Genomic DNA, 19,278 nt, shown 5'->3' on the forward strand with positions numbered 1-19,278 from the left:
GCCACTTTAAGAGTTGTGGACTTCAACTCCCAGAATTCCCCAGGCAGCATCGCTTTAACAGTCCACAACTCTTAAAGCTGCCAAGTATGGATGGGGAATTCTGGGAGTTGAGGTCCACAACTCTTAAAAGTTGCCAAGTTTGGAGATCCCTGTTGTAGGGCATAAGCTTTTGTGAGCCGGTCTCTTCACCAGGTGTGTGGAACAACTAAAACTGCTATACACAATTAATAATTTAGAAAATTTGATGAGTTTGAGTTCAAAGTGAAAATTTGAGTTCACCAATCATATTCAGGTAATCCTTGCTTAACTCACTCAGCAATTATTGGCAGTTACAATGGTGCTGAATGAGTGAGACCTAACCAGTCCTCATAGTTGAGGCTGTCCCTGCGGTCAAACGGTTGCAATTTGGGAACTTGGTGACCGGCTCACAATTATGACATCACAGCAGTCACATGATCACCATTTACAAACTTCACCACTGGCTTCCAACACACAAAGACAGTAGGAAGCTGGTAGACAGTCTCAAATGGTGACCACATTCTTGCTTTAATGACCATGTGGAATTCATTTAACAATGTCAGCTGAAACTAAGTGGCATGATCCCATGACAATTCCATCAGTTAAGTATGGACTGCCTTTACGTAGCTCTCCATGAGCTTAAAGCCATCTGCAGCTTTCCTGGGACTAGATTCTCCACCTGTTTTGTGGACAGAGAAATTGAATGGCGATTTCTCTAGAAGAAAGAAATGGCCCAACAATTTTTTAGAGGCAGGATTACCTCCACATTTGCATGGTGGGAGGAGGTTGTGTGTATGTTTGCTTAGATTAGAGGCATCCAACCTTGGCAACTTTAAGACTTGTGGACTTCGACTCCCAGAATTCCCCAGCCAGCATGGAATTCTAGGAGTTAAGGTCCACAGGTCTTAAAGATGCCAGCGCTGGACACCCCTAGTTTAGATATTGATACACCAAACATTCTACTAGTTAAAGTAAAGGTAAAGGTTCCCCTCGCACATATGTGTTAGTCGCTCCCGACTACGTGCCGGTGCTCATCTCCGTTTCAAAGCCGAAGAGCCAGCACTGTCCGAAGACGTCTCCGTGGTCATGTGGCTGGCATGACTCAACGCCAAAGGCGCACGGAACGCTGTTACCTTTCCACCAAAGGTGGTCCCTATTTTTCTACTTGCATTTTTTACCTGCTTTCGAACTGCTAGGTTGGCAGAAGCTGGGACAAGTAACGGGAGCTCACCCCATTACAGGGCAATAGGGATTCGAACTGCTGAATTGCCAACCTTTCGATTGACAAGCTCAATGTCTTAGCCACTAAACCACCGCGTCCCTTTTCTACTAGTTATACACCTTAAAATATTTATATGACATATATCACTTTTAAAAACCTTTAAAATTGTAGAACAAAATCTGATGCTCTCCTTTGGGATTTAATAGCAACGTGGGATCACTAGGGACATAACTGTTCAGTAAAAGACAGGATGTTCAGCAGGGGTGGCTTCTACTTACCTTTGCTACCGGTTTGCAGCAGAAGCTTTCTGATGATGTTGGGGTCGGTGGGTGGAACCTCCCTCCAGTTTTACTACCGGTTCACAAAAACTGGTCCGAACTGGGGGCAACCTACCACTGATGTTCACATGCAAAACATTGGCCTCGTCATTAAATAAGTACACGATCACTGTTGTTCATTCCTGAGAGTTTCGCCAACATTCTGTTCTGTTGTGTTGTTGTTTTTTTTAAATAAGTTCTAAAGCAAATTCCCTTTTCGTGCAAAATGTGGTTAATTCAGGGAATGCATATCATTTATTTAGTTTCAGCAGCCCTGCCATCTCTCAGATCTTTGGAAATAAATATTCTCTCCATCTCTCTGTGCACGTAGGCCGTTCTATACAATGACCGTTCTGTTCTGGAGAACCATCATGCGGCGGCGGCATGGAATCTTTTCATGTCCAGGCCAGAATATAATTTTTTAATCCATCTTGATCATGTGGAGTTCAAGCATTTCCGGTTCCTTGTCATCGAGGCCATTTTGGCCACTGATCTGAAGAAGCACTTTGATTTTGTAGCTAAATTCAATGCCAAGGTAAACACAATCCCTGTGCCTTTGTTGTTGTTGTTGTTGTTAGTTGCGAAGTCGTGTCCGACCCATCGCAACCCCATGGACAACGTTCTGCCAGGCCTTCCTGTCCTCTACCATCCTCTGGAGTCCATTTAAGCTCACGCCGATTGCCTCAGTGACTCCATCCAGCCACCTCATTCTCTGCCGTCTCCTCAATGATTGCCCTCAATCTTTCCCAGCATTAGGCTCTTCTCCAGTGAGTCCTTCCTTCTCATTAGGTGGCCAAAGTATTTCAGTTTCATCTTCAGGATCTGGCCTTCTAAAGAGCAATCAGGGTTGATCTCCTCTAGGACTGACCGGTTGGATTGCCTTGCAGTCCAAGGGACTCGCAGGAGTCTTCTCCAGCACCAGAGTTCAAAGGCCTCAATTCTTTGGTGCTCAGCCTTTCTTATGGTCCAATTTTCACAGCCATAGATTACCACTGGGAAAATCATCGCCTTGACTATACGCACTTTTGTTGTAACCCTATGTCTTATTAAGGTTCAAATCTTTATACAAGAGCCTAGAAAACCAGCAAAGAAAGTCAGTCAAATCCTACTACTGTGGTAGGCAGATATTAAGATTTTCCTGGTGCTAGCCTTTCTCCAGCAGACTCCTTGGTAGATAAAAGTATTCTTCCTTCCTTCCACCAAATCATATCAGAAAGGAGCTGCACCAAGAAGATTACAGATAAAAGAATAATGTTATCTAGTGTAAGACTATCCTGTTCTATAAGGAAGTGTGATTCAGATAACAGAATGAGAGAACAGCAGAATTGGAAGAATTGGAAGCAAGAGACCCTATATCAGGGGTGTCAAACTCAAGGCCTTCAAGGTCCTTAAATCTGGCCCATGGGGCCGGGCTGGAAATATCAAAGGATCAGTCCGTAGTGCCTCTGTTGGCCAAAACGGGCTGCGGGGGTGGGGGGGGTGCATATGGCCCCCGTGTGGCCTGTTTTCGGCCTCACTGGCCTCTAGCAGCATTCTGCTGGCCCAAAACAGGCTCCACAGAGGCCCCGCGAGGCCCCCATGTGGCTGGTTTTTGGCCTCCCCAGCCTCCAGCAGCACTCTGCTGGCCAAAAATGGGCCATGTGGAGGCCTCGTTTTCGCCAGCAGAGTGCTGCAGGAGGCCATAGTGGCCCCTTTTTGGCTGGCAAAGTGTTGCAGGAGGCCATTCAGCCCGAAAGTGGAGCAGACAGGGCTGTGCTCGGGGGGGGGGGGGGAGCATGCCCCGTTTTCGCCAGCAGGGTGCTGCAGGAGGCATCCGTTCCATCTCCTGCCCTCTCCTCCCCCCACCAGCCTGTGGAGAAGAACTACAGTACTGATACGGCCCTCAAAGAAATCCAGTTTGATACCCCTGCCCGATACCATTCCAGACAGATGGCTGTCCAGTCTCTTCTTAAAAGTCAGGGATGGAGCACCCGCAGTGGTGAAATCCAAATTTTTTTTACTATCGGTTCTGTGGGCATGGCTTGGTGGGCGTGGTGTGGCTTGGTGAGGGCGTGGCAAGGGAAGGATATTGCAAAATCTCCATTCCCTTCCCACTCTGGGGCCAGCCAGAGGCAGCATTTGCCGGTTCTCCGAACTACTCAAAATTTCCACTACCGGTTCTCCGGAACCTGCTGGATTTCACCCCTGAGCACTCACCCATAACAGAACTAAAGCAGAATCAGATCTGATTAATACGGGTATGGGAGGAAGACCAAAAATCGCCAGGGCTGGAAGCTAGATAGAGAAGTTAAAAAAAAAGATGGTAGTGATAAACCAGTATAGTGGCAAACCAAGGAAATGCATAATACACCCAAATAATAATCCCTACCTAGGAAAGGGTTCTTGTACAGTATACATCATGTTCACCTTTGGAATTGCATTATGTTATGTTTGATCACAATTGTCCCAAGGTACTTTTTCTAATAGCACGTTACCTGCCAGGTGAACGACGATGCGGGCATAGATTGGACAAATGAGAACGACCGATTATTGGTTTGCCAGATGTGCATCAAACTGGCCGATATCAATGGTCCAGCCAAGTACAAAGATTTACATCTAAAGTGGACAGATGGCATCGTGAATGAATTTTATGAACAGGTGAGAAGATAACAATTGCTATGAACAACTTTTTTTTTACTGCATTATGAAAAATGCCCATCATTTTAGTCTTTAGCTCATTTTCCAAGCTTTTGAGAATGCCAAAGACTTCACAATAACGAAGGCAAATTATTTCCATAAACCATGGTAAACGAGTTGCTCTTAATTCATTCTTCTAAATGATCAAAGGTTTTGCTTTCGTATTTCAAAACTTTAAAATGCAAAAAAAAAAAAAAAACACCAATAACCCACCTTTCTTAAAAGCTGTTGGTCATTTTTTTTTAAAAAAAAAACTATTTTCAGAAAACATGCTATAAAGGAACGGAGTTGGTTGTTAGCATTTTAAAATCCTTGTCACCAGCTCAGTTGTGCAGGCATGACTTAGATTTCTTTAGAAAATACGCATTTATTAAGGACCTTGATCATATAGTGGATTTGTTGCTCTGGTTAATGTCTCTTTCTTTTTTAGGCTGGTTTCCAGTTTCATTCTTAAAGAGATATTTAAGGCTACACAAGAGGGCCAGTTGTTCACACAACTCTCCTAAATTCAGTGGGTTGAATTAAACCCATTTTCAGTGTTCACATAATCTTATGAACTATAAACTGACCAATGAGATGAACCAAACAAAACGATTGTGTTCCGATTATCACACATCACCCAATTCCTAAGAGAATCTGCTTCCTGGATCCATGTAACATATTAAACCATAAGCTGTCTTAACAAGTTTGCAGGGAATTACTTTTGATTAAAAGGGACGTGGTGGCTCAGCGGCTAAGGCGCTGAGCTTGTCGATTGAAAGGTTGGCAGTTCAGTGGTTCAAATCCCGAGCGCCGCGTAACGGGGTGAGCTCCCGTTCCTTGTCCCAGCTTCTGCCAACCTAGCAGTTTGAAAGCACGTAAAAAATGCAAGTAGAAAAATAGGGACCACCTTTGGTGGGAAGATAAGAGTGTTCCGTGTGCCTTCAGCGTTTAGTCATGCCAGCCACATGACCACGGAGATGTCTTCAGACAGCGCTGGCTCTGGCTGGAAATGAGCACCGCCCCCTAGAGTCGGGAACGGCTAGCACATATGTGCGAGGGGAAGTTTTACCTTTACTTTTGATTACAAAGAAGGAAACCAGCAGAATATACTAAAACACAGATATAAAAGAAGTTCTAACTAAGGTTAAAACTAATGGAGTTTTTAGTATGTCATTTGAATACAGATGCCTGGTCTTGCAGCAGTTTAATTTCCACGTGCATGTAACAATAATCTTCCTCAATCTGGCTCCAGCCAGGTCTTCTGGGATTCCAACTCCCAAGAATTCCCAATTCCTGAATTTTGGAAATCTGGGCATATCAGACATAGCACACCTGAGGGTTGAGAAGGGTGGCTTAGCCCCACTAGCGAACTGGAAATCGCCCCGATTGCCTTTGACTAATAGAGTGCCTCCTGTTTCCCAAGGGTGATGAAGAAGCCAGCTTAGGTCTCCCCATCAGCCCTTTCATGGACCGCTCTGCTCCGCAGTTAGCAAAACTCCAAGAATCCTTCATCACTCACATTGTGGGACCCCTGTGTAACTCCTATGACTCAGCAGGACTGATGCCAGGTAAATGGATTGAAGATAACGATGAGTCAGGAGATACAGATGAACACGAAGAGGATTCCCCAGACATGGACTCCTGTGACAGCCATGAAGCAAGTATGTTTGTCCTAGGTTTTAATTTTATTTCATTATTTGCCTCTGGCCCCTCTGGTTCCCCAATAAAAATGCCGCATGCCCACCCCAAACTCATTTCACAAAAAAGTTATTCCGAGTCAAACTTATGGTTTGTGGCAAGGAGACCCACAAGACAATCGATGTAAAGCAACTAGGTAACATCATCAGTGCTAATCTACTGGCACTGATGATGTTGCCTAGCTGGGTAATGAAACGTCTGTAAGAAAGCAGCCAAGCTCTGAGAGCACCGAGGACCCCTCGTTTGGATTTCTTGGAAGTATGTTATGTGGGGGTATTTTGGTTGTTGGTTACAATTACCAGCACTGTCTGATCTAAGACTCAATATCAAATTGTAAACCACAAATGGGCAACTACAGCTCTAGATGCTGCTCTAGTTTCACACAAGTTATTACAAAAGACTTTTGGTAGCTAACAATTGAAAACTCCGGCAAAAGTGAGAAAGAGGGAGAGAAACAGTGATGGACGGAGAGAGGGAACCTGTCAGGAAAGACATTCAGAATGTTGGAAAGGAGCGAGTGCCTTATTTTTAATCCTGTTCTGCCCATCGTGCCATCTAATGAAACCCTCAATAGTATTTGCTTGTGGGAATGTTGATAATGGATAGGCCTTGTTGTTGTAGACCAGACAGCTTCCTCCAATGTCCTCATGCATTGCTTCCTAACATCCAGTTCAGCTATTAGTCATAGCGAAGGGGCCAATTTAGGTAGCAGGTTTGGGCCACCATTAAAGGTCAGAATTTGTCGTTGTATTTTTTTTTTCTTCAAATGAAAAATGTGACATCTCCATCAGGCCTGTTCCATCATTAACTAACAGGGCATTTGCCTCAACTATTTCAACGTTCTTCACAAACAACAAATTATGGACTGTTTCATTTAAAGTTACTGGTTTTGCCAAGGAGAAGTATTTAATAGCTTCGCGGGTTGAAGAGATATATACCTATTATCTTTAACCAATAAATAATAATAACAATACCAATAATGATGATGATGATGATGATGATGCCACAAAGAGGAGGGGGTTAACTTATTTTCCAAAGCACCAGAAGGCAGGACAAGAAACAATGGATGGAAACTAATCAAGCAGAGAAGCAACTTGGAATTAAGGAGAAACTTCCTAACAGTGAGGATAATTAACCAGTGGAAAGACTTGCCTTCAGAAGTTGTAGCTGCTTCATCACTAGAGGGTTTTAAGAAGAGACTAGAGAGTCACTTGTCCAAAATCGTATAGGGCCCCCTGCTTGAGCAGGGGGTTGGACTAGAAGACCTCCAAGATCCCTCCCAGCTCTATTCTGATTGATTGATTGATTGATTGATTAAATTAATGGGGAATTTATGGAGAATAGTCTGTTGGGGTCAGCCATTCCCGGGAGACCATACTAGGAAACCAGTACCATGTATATCTGTATTACTTGGATTGTAGAGCAGAATCCTGCAAGTCTGAAAGCACATCCTTCCTCCCTCCCTTTTTCCTCATGTGATTTAGGGGAGTGGTTTGTCTGAGGTATTTATTCGCATTACGTTTTTATGTCCCCAACAATCTGGGTCCTCATTTTACTCACCTCGGAAGGATGGAAGGCTGAGTCAACCTTGAGCCTGGTGAGATTCGAACTGCCAAACTGCTGGCAGCCGGTGATCAGCTGAAGTAGCCTGCAGTACTGTACTTTAACCACTGAGCCCCTGAGGCTCATTTCATTGGTAGAGGCTCTTTTTCCTGTCCCTCAAGGGTTAGAGTTAGGGTCACTCTCTCTCAGGGGTGAAATGCTCCTGGTTTGGACCGGATCACCCAATCTGATAGCGATGGCGGTAGGTGGTTCGGAGAACCGGTAGCAAAAATCGCTGCCCCACCCCCATACCCAGCTGAGCCGCACAATTATCAGAGTTGTTTTTTTTCTTTTTTTTACTTTTAAAAGCATTTTTCTTCGACTGAAAAAATGCTTTTAAAAGTTTTAAAAAAGCCTCTGATGATCACGCGGCTCAGCTGGGATTGTCAAAACTTTTTAAAAGCATTTTTTCTACAACCTCTTTGGCCGAAGAGCTGGTAGAAAAAATGCTTTTAAAAGTTTAAAAAAAAAGTTGGCCACACCCACCCAGTCACATTACCTCCCTACCAAGCCACGCCCACAGAACCAGTAGTAACAAATTTACATTTCACCCCTGCTCTCTCTGCCCTCTACCCAGAACAGTTTTATGTCCAAAGGTTCCCACGGCATGATAGAAATTTATATATTTGCCACCCAATCTAGCTTCAAAGTGGCTCTGGGCGGCTTCCTTGCTGAGTGTGGAGCTACTCCACTCCCTTGGTGCACTCTGGATAGCACACGAGCATGAACCAAACGAACTAACACTCTTCAGCAGCCAAGGAACCACTTTGTTCACACGTCTCCTGGCTAATGTAACATTGCAATTTATGAAATAAACAATGGGTGACTTCCAACAATAAAAGCCAGCAAAACTCTAAAAAAACAAATACATGTATGTATGTATGTATGTATGTATGCAAGTCTTGGCGTATTCGGGTCTTTTCCTATGCAAGGTTGAGGGTATCTCCTGCCAGCACGGCCATAAGCACCAGCCTGAAGATGACGAGTGGGACCTCGTGAAACGCCGCCAAGATACTCTCAACCTTACACAGGAAAAGACCCGAATCGCCAAGACTTGCATACATACATACATGCATACATACATGCATACATACATATAAAAGATTACAATTAAAAAAATTGGCCACACCACCCAGTCACATTACCTCCCTACCAAGCCACGCCCACAGAACCAGTAGTAACAAATTTACATTTCACCCCTGCTCTCTCTGCCTCTACCCAGAACAGTTTTATGTCCAAAGGTTCCCACGGCATGATAGAAATTTATATATTTGCCGCCCAATCTAGCTTCAAAGTGGCTCTGGGCACCTTCCTTGCTGAGTGTGGAGCTACTCCACTCCCTTGGTGCACTCTGGATAGCACACGAGCATGAACCAAACGAACTAACACTCTTCGGCAGCCAAGGAACCGCTTTGTTCACACGTCTCCTGGCTAATGTAACATTGCAATTTATGAAATAAACAATGGGTGACTTCCAACAATAAAAGCCAGCAAAACTCTAAAAAACAAATACATGTATGTATGTATGTATGTATGTATGTATGCAAGTCTTGGCGTATTCGGGTCTTTTCCTATGCAAGGTTGAGGGTATCTCATGCAAGCACGAAGCCATAAGCACCAGCCTGAAGATGACGAGTGGGACCTCGTCGAAACGTCGCCAAGATACTCTCAACCTTACACAGGAAAAGACCCGAATACGCCAAGACTTGCATACATACATACATACATACATACATGCATACATACATATAAAAGATTACAATTAAAAAAATGGGAAGAAAAGAAGCAGGACACACCTGGGATCTTCTCTTAATCTGTCAACCCATCTCCACCGTGATATGCTCCCAAGCCAACTTATGGAAGGGCAGAAGGATGGGAACAGATTTCACCTCAGGTGACACACCTGTGTCAGAATTGCTATCCAGTCCCATTTCGACCCAAGTATTTACTCAGTCTTTCTGCATGTTCTGTAACCCTGATTGAGTGACCCACATGCCAAAGCAGCATCCATCCATCCATCCATTCATTCAAAGTTATACTAAACAATCCGAATTATCGGGGCAAAACTATCTATGTGGTTCAAATTCAGTCTTCCCAACAGCAAGCTTCAAGGTCAGAAATAGCGAGTTGTGTGTAACATACTACCTTGGTATCCCCGCCCAGGCACTTCAATCTGTCTACGTTAAAGACAACATCCGCAAACTTATTCAGAATTACAGATTCAGGTGACCTTGGGTGGGCAAAATATTACTCACCAGAGGAAAACTCTAGCAATTCACAGTAGAAAACGTGTCTGCAAGCATTCCCAAAAAATCATAAGAAAACGGGATCTTTTCCCTGGAAGATGGGACATGTGGGCACATGTCCATTTTCCAAGGTCCTTACATTTCCAGAATCTCTCACTATGTTCTGACCTAGGCTTCCCAAGAGCATGAAGCAGACTCCTTGTCCCGACAAAAAAACCCTTTTTATTAAGTTACTGTGAATTCCTCTCATTCACATACAGCAATGCCTATCAAGGGAGAATTTAAAGTCACAGACCTTATCTGGCTTGGAGAGCTGCCAGGCTGATAGCTTCAAAACTTGGCAAAGAGTCTCGGAGAGTCACAAACCAATTAAGCGAACTAATTGTCTCCTGCAAACTCCCCTCCCCACTCGCTCCTCTTTTATTCCCTCTGAGAGGGGCCTTTCATCGTCCACCCATGGCCTTACTCCCAAGTCGACCCTTATTCTTTAGCTGTTCATCTGGCAACTCTGCGCATGCGCACACTGGGAACAGGCTCCAGCTGTTCGTCTGCCTCACTGATGTCTGACTCTGAAGGCAGCTGATAACTGGCATATGGCCCTGGCCTCCTCTCTGCCTCCAATGCAGAGCCCTCATCAGAGCCTTCCCCAGACTCCAGGACTGGCCCATGTTCCTCCCCAACCTCCTCACTGTCCGAATCTGCCGCCAGCTCCATTGGCCGCTGCCGGGCCACCACACACTACATGATATGAACAAAATGCCAGAAATATAGTTACAGTGACTCACAATGAGCATGTGTGAAATGATTTCCAGCAAAACATTTTGTTGTTGTATTAACTATTCAGTCGTGTCCAACTTTGGGTGACATTATAGGCAAATGCTCTCTATTACCCTGTCAAGCACAGCTTTCAATTGATGGATGTTCGAACATTACATCAGAGTTGATGTTGTCAACCCAACGTATTCTTGGTTTGCCGCTTCTCTCTTGTCCATTAGCCCTTCCTAACATTATCGCCAACAAAACATAAGATGTGATTAACACCCTTCTGGCCCCTCTGGAGCCCTGCAAAGTATGGGAGGGGGTATCTCCCAGGAAACCAGAGCGGGAATGTTTTATTATGGAGGGCTAGTTCAGCACGGAAGTTCCTTCTGATTAAATCTGGAGGCTTCCCTACAGGGAATCGAAAGTTTTCTAAGGAAGGATTGAACTGGATTTGGGCTGTCCCATCGTGAAAAGCTCTTTGTTTGAAGTTGAAAAACTTGAAGGACTCAAGAGTTTGGCTTCCAAAGTGCTAATCTATGCACGCATTTCTTTTGACAAAAAAACATTCCTGAGTAATACTTCCTCCCTCATGTTTTGTTTCCTTTTATTAAAACTTCTGAAGAAGAAAAAAGGTTCACTGTGCAAGTTAGTGAAGACAGATCTGGGGAGCGGTAGAATCCCAAATGCTTTCACAGAATCATACATGAAAGCGTGGGGGGGAAAAAAAAACTTTCACCGAGCAGAAGCGGTTTCTATGCAGTTAGATCCGAAGGTGTCCTCCTGGCCTGGCGATGGGTTTCAATTTTTTTTTACTACCGGTTCTGTGGGTGTGGCATGGCTTGGTGGGCGTGGCTTGGTGGGCGTGACAGGAGAAGGTTACTGCAGAATCCCCATTTCCTCCCGATCAGCAGGGACTTGGGAGGCAGAGAACAGGTGGGGGCGGGACCAGTCAGAATTTTTACTACCGGTTCTCCGAACTACTCAAAATTTCCGCTACCAGTTCTCCAGAACTGGTCAGAACCAGCTGAAACCCACTTCTGATGTAAACCTTTTGAAGCGGTAGCTTAATCAGCTGAATCTTTGGTTGCTGGTTAACTTAATTAGCTTAGTTTGTTTCCTTTGCAGCAGGGGTTGGACTAGATCAGGGGTGTCAAACTCAGAGCCAGCAGGCAGGAACCAGCCTGTGGGGTGCTTAGATCTGGCCCGCACAGCCAGGGGTGAAATTAAAAACTTTCCCCTACTGGTTCTGTAGGCGTGGCTTGTTGGGGGGAGGTCATGTGACTGGGTGGGCATGGCCAACTCGACATCACTCACATCGAGGGGCTCCTCACTGGCCCCTCTCCTCCCAGCCACTCCTTGCCACAAATGGCAGGAAAATGGGGTGGGGAATATTCTTGCCTACCATCCTTCCTTCAGTCTACGCTGAGATTGAGGAATGGATGACAGGCAGGAAAATCCCCTTCCCCATTTTCCTGCCTTTCACAAAAACGGCTCGATTCCAGCTGCTCCCCTCCCGTCCTCTGCCCTCTTGGGGACTACCTTAAAAGGGACAAGCTGCAGCAGCTCCGTTCTGAATGGAGGGAGAAAAGTTAGCATTCTCTCTGCTGCATTTAACATTGAATTCTGTGGCAGAGAGAATGCTAACTTTTCTCCCTCCATTCACAACGGAGCTGCTGCTCCCTTTATGGTTCCCTTCCGGCCCCCTCCCTCCTGGGGACTACCTTAAAAGGGACAGGCTGCAGCAGCTCCGTTCTGAATGGGGGGAGAAAAGTTAGCATTCTCTCTGCTGCATTTAACACTGAATTCTGTGCAATATCAAATGGCTGGAAGAGGTGAGCGGTGACCAGCTGTGAGTGGGTGGGTGGGGCCAAGGAGAGCTAATTACTACCAGTTCGGTGAACTGATGCCCATAATCCCTAGCGATCCACCCAAACCAGTCCGAACCAGTAGGATTTCACTCCTGCGCAGGGCCAACCTGGAAACAGCAAAGGATTGGCCCACAGTGCCTCTGCCAGCGAAGATGGAGCTTGGGAGGGCCATGTGCGGCCTTCCCGAGCTCCATTTTCGCTGGCAGACGGTTGCAGGAGGCCAAAAATGGAGTTCGGGAGCCCGTTTTCACTGACAGAGTGCTTTGGCCAGCACAGGCACCCCTGACATGAATGACGTTGAGCTGGCCACACCCACCCTGCACCCCCAAAGTCAAATACAATCCTGATGCAGCCCTCAATGAAGTCAAGTTCGACACCCCTAGACTAGATGATCCTTGCATTTTTTTTCTTCAACTCCTTAGTTCCATGCTATTGTATTTTTCTGATAAGTATTGGTCAGTTGGTAAGGTTGGCAAGAGATTAATAGACTGGGCATTGAGGGCAAAGCAAGGTCAAACATGGGACAGTAAAAACATGTTATGACCTCATCACACAAAAGTTAGATACAGAAAGATGTGTATTCATTGAAACTGGTTGTTCCATGCCAGACATACAAATTGCTGGTGGACTTTTTTTCCACAATTCATTTTGTGGTGGAAGGTAGACTGGAGTCCCAGGTGGGAGAGTCTGCTTAACGGGGCAAAGAGGCAGCAGAGCTTGGATAGGTAGGAAGAGGGTTAAGACAGTCCCTCCCTTGCAGTTCAGAGTAGATCTGTAATTATGTAGATAGTTGCTTTAGTCTGGCAAGATTATGTCGGTAGGTGAGAAACAATAAAGAACCTACTCAGAGGTAACTCTACATGTCATTGCTGTTTTCTTGGGGCCTGACAATTTTGCTGAATTGCATTCAAAATTGACAACAACTTTTCATCAATATCCCTCCATCAAACTGTTCCCAACAGAGAAAACTACTCTTAAGTCCTACACATGGTCCTTATTTGCATTATTCCAGTTGGGTCCTGCCCAGAGGTGGTATTTAGCAGTTTCTGAACAGTTCTGGAGAACCAATAGCGGAAATTTTGAGTAGTTCGGAGAACCGGTAAATACCACCTCTGACTGGCCCTGCCCCCATCTATTCTCTGCCTCCTGAGTCCCAGCTGATCGGGAGGAAATGGGAATTTTGCAGTATCCTTCCCCTGCCATGCCCACCAAGCCCTGCCACTCCCACCAAGCCACTCCCACAGAACCGGTAGTAAAAAAAATTTGAATCCCACCACTGGTCCTGCCTGTTCTTCTTACATTTATGTAGAAAGTAAGCCAGGTTTTTTCAGACCTGTCTCCCAATGTGAATGAGGCTTTATGTTTGCTTGTCGCCTTCTTTGGCAGGAAAGAAAAGGAGGAGAGTCTACTGTCAGATAACTCAGCACTTGCTGCAGAACCATCAGATGTGGAAGAAGGTCATCGAAGAGGAAGAGAGGAGAGCTGGGAAGGACAAGCAAAGTGGGGAGCCATCAATGGCGCTGCACCCGTCCTCTGAACAAATAGAGGCCATTAAAGAGGAGGAAGAGGAGAAAGGAAAGGCCAAAGAGGAAGAAGATCACACAGCTTCAGAAGCAAACCAATGACAGTGACAGAAATTTTGTACAGTATTTGGTGCAAGGACATCTTGCATAACAGTTGTTTTTACAAGCCAGCACAACGTTTAGACACAACACTGTAGAAATACGGGGTAATTCACCTACAGCTGTTTAAGTTTTCCTTCCTTCTTTCCTTCCTTCCTTCCTTTCTTCCTATGAGGTACATTGGTTTCACAGTTTTCAACGGCCATTTTTACAAACTTTCAAATACATTGGAGAATTATAAATATATATATATAATATATATATATATATATATATATATATATATATATATATATATATATATATATATATATATATATATATATATATATATATATATATATATATATATATATATATATATATAATTATATAAATACAGTATATTAGCCTGGGTTTATAAGCTGCATATTTGTTTATTTGTTCTTTTTAAAAAGAATATACGATGCTGCCTGTGATGATATTTAAAAAAAAGTGGGGGGAGGGAAGGATTTGAAAATGAGACAATACTCCATGAAATGGAGAAGGCCTTACTGCCCTTGGGTTGTTGTTGTTTTATTTTTATTTTTTTGTCAAAGTGGAATAACTGATTGTGTGAGTTAATGGTTGATCCCAACTGCCAGCATAGATGCGCCTGCAGGACGTCATACGGACACAAAACAGGAGCACCTCAATTCATGGAGCAAAGGGAAGGGTTTATCTGCTTTGGAGATCAGCTGTGACACACTGGGCATGTCACCACAGAAGATTTATGCACCTCCATTGCAGAGAACTTGCTCTCTCTCGCTTTCTCAGCCTGGAGAACTCTGCCTCGAACCTCTTGCACGTTCTTCCACACAACTCAGTAAAATCCAGACGGAGGTGAGCCCATAACAGCCCTGGAAAAAAGGACTTCCCATTTCTGGAGCGAGCTGCTGCTGTCTCCGTTTGGAAGGTCTTGATTGTTTTTTCCGAAAAGGCCATGTCTCTCGAAGACTTGTGCGAGCTGCGGTTCCTACCTGTATATTGCTCAACTGTCTATGCCATCTCCCCTTCCCCCACGTTGGGCGAGCAAGTTTCAAGCAAGCCTCCCATGTTAATCTGCTGAAGAGAAGGTGGTGGTGGGAATTTTCTATGACATCTGAAGGAATTTCCAATTTATTGAATTGAGATAGACTTTGGAGAGACACACCTTAGGAACCTTCTCGTCCTTACCACCTTTTGTTTCCTCCTCATCTTTTCATGTGTCTTGTGGGGCATCAGAAAAGTGACTTTAAAGACGGACCGTGAACGAGAAATGCCGGGTAACCATTTCTTCTGCTTTTGATTGGAATGTGTTGTGTATGGGCTGTGAACCCGGTGCCTGGTGGCCTCGATCAGAGGGAACTCAAATCTACTTCAAGGAATCCATTCTTCATCGATTTTTTTGTCATAAGCTGATTGCATGTGATTACGAGGAGTCTGGAGCACATAGACAATTTATGTGAAACACTGCCTAGGACTCGCTGCAGTCCTACCCACCAAGTCAAATGCCCCCTCTAGAAGGGAGTCCTTCAACTTCCAGAATTTCTCAGACAGCTTGGTCATTGCTGAGGATTCAGCATATTTCTGGAGGGTCACAGCGTTAAGGAAGGCTGCCCCTCTGCGTTTCCCTCCATGACGGAAGGGCCATTTTGTAAATGCAGTGACCCATCTAATATTTTAGCCAAGGAAATGTCACTTAATCATTTATCTGTCCCCTTCCACAACCATGAGAAATTTCCAAAGAACACCGCAGTTCTTTAGGACAGCAGTTTGGAAGCGAGGGGATCTAAACCAGGGGTTCCCAACCTTGGCAATTTTTAAGACCTATGAACTTCAACTCCCAGAATTCCCCTTGCTGGCTGGGGAATTCTGGGAGTTGAAGTCCAGAGGTCTTAGTTGCCAATATTGGGAACTCCAGGCATAGACTGATAGAATTGGTTTCTGGCCCAAGGAGAATTGGAAAGCAACTACATAAAACAACAAGAAGAAACCTTAGCGTTATCCTTCTCCCACTAAGGCAGGAACCCATTATGCCTGTGATGGTGAACCTATGGCATGTGGAGCCATATTGGTGAGCACGCGAGTGTTGTCCTAGCTTAGCTCCAATGCGCATGCACGTGCCGGGCAGCTGATTTTCGGGCCTTCTGGGCCCACCGGAAGTCTGGAAACAGGCCGTTTCCGGCCTCCGGCTGGCCTCTGGGTGGGTGGGGAAGGCCATTTTCACCCTCCCCCGGCTCCAAGAAAGCCTCTAGAGCCTGGGGTGGGTGAAAAACGGGCCTACTGGGCCCACTGTGCCATTGTGTGCCAAAAACGGGGAGTGCGGGGGAGGGAGTTGTGCGTGCAGCACGGAGGGGACGGGGCACATTGATTTATGGGTGTAGGTACACACTTGCACGCCCCCCCACACACACACTTTTTGGCATGCGACGGCAAAAAGGTTAGCCATCACTGCATTATGATGTCAGTTTTCAAGGAAGGTGGTTTCGTCCTGCATTTCATATTTGTTGACCACATCATAAGTAGACTAAATTCTGCTTTGATGTTCTCATGTAACTATATTAAGGGAAACCGGGTGATCTGACAAGTACCATTTCAGATGATCTTTCAAATGTCCCCTTTGGGAGGCTATAGGTATGAATGCCAGAATGTAAAGAAAACTGTAGCATAATTTAGGGAAACAAAACACAATACGACTTGCCTATTTCTCCCATGCTATTTATGTCCTCCATCTGGGTCGTGTTCAATTTTAGTTTTTTAAAGCAGGGGTCTCCTACCTTGGTCCCTTTAAGGCTTGTGGACTTCAACTCCCAGAGTTCCTCAGCCAGCTTTGCTGGCTGAGGGACTCTGGGAGTTGAAGTCCACAAGCCTTAAAGGGACCAAGGTTGGAGACCCCTGTTTTAAAATGAATACAATCCCATTCCTCACTTTGAAATGCAGTTTGGATGGATGACACGCAACTGCAGAAGAAACTTTGATATCAAAGTTTGTCCACCTTGATTGTATGTCTCGGCAGCTATAAAGGCAAGATCCCAATAGATGGGGAAAATTCACCCTCAGGCTTAGGACTTCGTTAAATGATCAGTTTTCCATTTTGAATGGTTACTTCTTTGCTCACAACTAATTTCTATTAGCCTACATGTAAATACAGACACTTTTTTAGTGTCCTGTTGATAGTCAAGAGGAGTTGGGTTGTATTTGTAAAGATAATTAAAAAGAGAGAAAAAAAAGATTTCATCCTCCCCCCCCCTCCATAAAATGTAACTCTCTTTGAATTTGACAAATGAAATCCTCCGTGACTGGGAATGGAATTGGAGAATTTCTTTTCAGATCGGTGGGATTATTAGCATCAGCCGTCGGAGACACTTCGAGTGTAAGAAAAGTGCTGCAATTTAGCAGCAGAGCCTAACTCTTCACCCCAGAGTTTTAAGTAGTAACACAGGTTGGAAGGAGATCCATCTGTAGCTAAGTGTGCCCTCAAAAAATCTTTCTGAAATTATTGTCCTGTTTCCATTTGATTGGCTACTGAGCCAGCCCATTTCTCTTATCTTACTAATACTTCAGGATGAGTTTATTTTGCCTCGTTGTTTTTCTCCCAGGTTAGTTCTCTGGAATCTCCTAAATCAGGTGTGTCAAAGTCATGTCGTCGCAGCATCATCACATGACGTATCACAGCTCCCCCCCTTCGCTAAACTGGGTGTGGGCGTGGCCAGCGTGTGACGCATCCGGCCCGCAGGCCCCAAGTTTGACAGCCCCGTCCTAGACTCACAGTCTACCCCAGGGCTGTCCAACTTTGGCAGCTTTGAGACCTGTGGACCTCAACTCCCAGAATTCCCCAGCCAGCCACGTCCACAAGTCTCAAAGTTACCCATTTTAGACAAGATTGTTGCTGAATGTATTGGAAATGTAGAAACCCAGTTCACATTTTTCCCTAAATTGTAATGTGATGGAAGATTGTTGAATAAGCCATGATTTGCCATGTTTACAATTTGCCTTGAGCCATAATGTGTGGTTTGGTGAACCACAATGGCTGGGTTCTGACAATCCACACTGAACCAGGGGTCACATAGATGAGGCTAAGGCTAGATTTAGAGGGAAATTTAGGAGTTCTTAAGATGTGAAACTGATGCCTTAAGCTTCTGAGTAATCTTTAACTGCCACTCAATTTTTTAAAAAAAGAAATCAGGTGTTTTGGTGCCATCCAGTCTGGGAACCCATCTTTGAAACCAGCATCAATCCTTCCCTCCCTTCACTTAGATTAAGCTAGTTCCAAGTGAGGGGGGAAATGCACATTAGAATTGGTTAGTAAGTAGTTCAGCCTCTCGCACTTTTCCCATAACTCAACAACGTCTTTGAAATTTTGCAAATAGTTAGAACACTCCCTTCCTGAAAAGGTTATACGGTGTGTAGCAAGTCTTTATGTATGATGTTTGACGCAAACATCTCAGATTTGTCCCTTTGTGGCCCTTCCAGCTGCATAGGGTTGTCCACAGCAGGGGTCTCCAACCTTGGCAACTTTAAGACTTGTGGACTTCAACTCCCAGAGTTCCTCAGCCAGCAAAGCTGGCTGAGGAACTCTGGGAGTTGAAGTCCACAAGTCTTAAAGTTGCCAAGGTTGGAGACCCCTGGTCCACAGAGTATGGCTAGAAAGTCAAGATTGGCATCTACAATGATGCAATCAATGCCTTGCCTGGTTTTGTGTGTGTGTGTGTGTGTGTGTGTGTTGTGCATAAGATGCAAAAGAAAAGTGGGGGAAGAAACTTTGATTGCACCATCACTGCCACCATCTTAATTTTTTTTTTTTGAATAATATCTTGCAGACACCACTGTTGAAGTTCACATTAGACAGATGAATCTCACATTCTAGTGACTATTATGTAAGCTCACCTTCTCAAAGGACAAACCAGAGTCTAATGGCTTTAAATTGCCTGTAAATGTGTTCTACGTTTGAAACAATAGTACTTGCTGGATGTTGGAGCGTTTGTGTTTTCATGTCAATCTTTTTTCCTGTTCAATTGTACCAACCCACGTCTAAAGAGGATTGTTTATCTGCTGTTCTTCTCCAGTTCTTATTTTTTTAGGGATGGTTAGCAGACATGAAACTGATCTGGGTACATTTGTGAGAGCAGCGGTCCCCAATCTTTCCAGATTGGCAGCCCAGCTCTGGGCAGTGGGGCGGTGTGAGTGGTAGATGCACGCACAGCTCTGTGGCATCCCGCACGAGTGGAAAGTGCTTGCAATCCGATCCTGGCAATGTTCCATGCA

General features: G+C 44.8%; 1 protein-coding gene across 9 annotated transcripts in view; it reads left to right on the forward strand.

Moving 5' to 3' along the window:
* Positions 1 to 14,257, forward strand: part of PDE3A (phosphodiesterase 3A) — a 343,124-nt gene extending 328,867 nt beyond the window's left edge. For 8 of the 9 annotated variants that reach the window (XM_058189740.1, XM_058189742.1, XM_058189743.1 and 5 more), the window contains 4 exons: positions 1,889 to 2,092; positions 4,039 to 4,194; positions 5,639 to 5,876; positions 13,778 to 14,257. In XM_058189740.1, the coding sequence (XP_058045723.1) occupies positions 1,889 to 2,092; positions 4,039 to 4,194; positions 5,639 to 5,876; positions 13,778 to 14,016 (837 nt within the window). In that variant the 3' untranslated portion in view covers positions 14,017 to 14,257. Of the gene's footprint in view, positions 1 to 1,888; positions 2,093 to 4,007; positions 4,195 to 5,638; positions 5,877 to 13,777 lie in introns of those variants that run through there. The other variant, XR_009155948.1, reaches the window with a different exon arrangement.
* Positions 14,258 to 19,278: the final 5,021 nt, after the last annotated feature.

This window comes from Ahaetulla prasina, chromosome 7 (genome assembly GCF_028640845.1).
Source record: "Ahaetulla prasina isolate Xishuangbanna chromosome 7, ASM2864084v1, whole genome shotgun sequence".
NCBI lineage: Eukaryota > Metazoa > Chordata > Lepidosauria > Squamata > Colubridae > Ahaetulla > Ahaetulla prasina.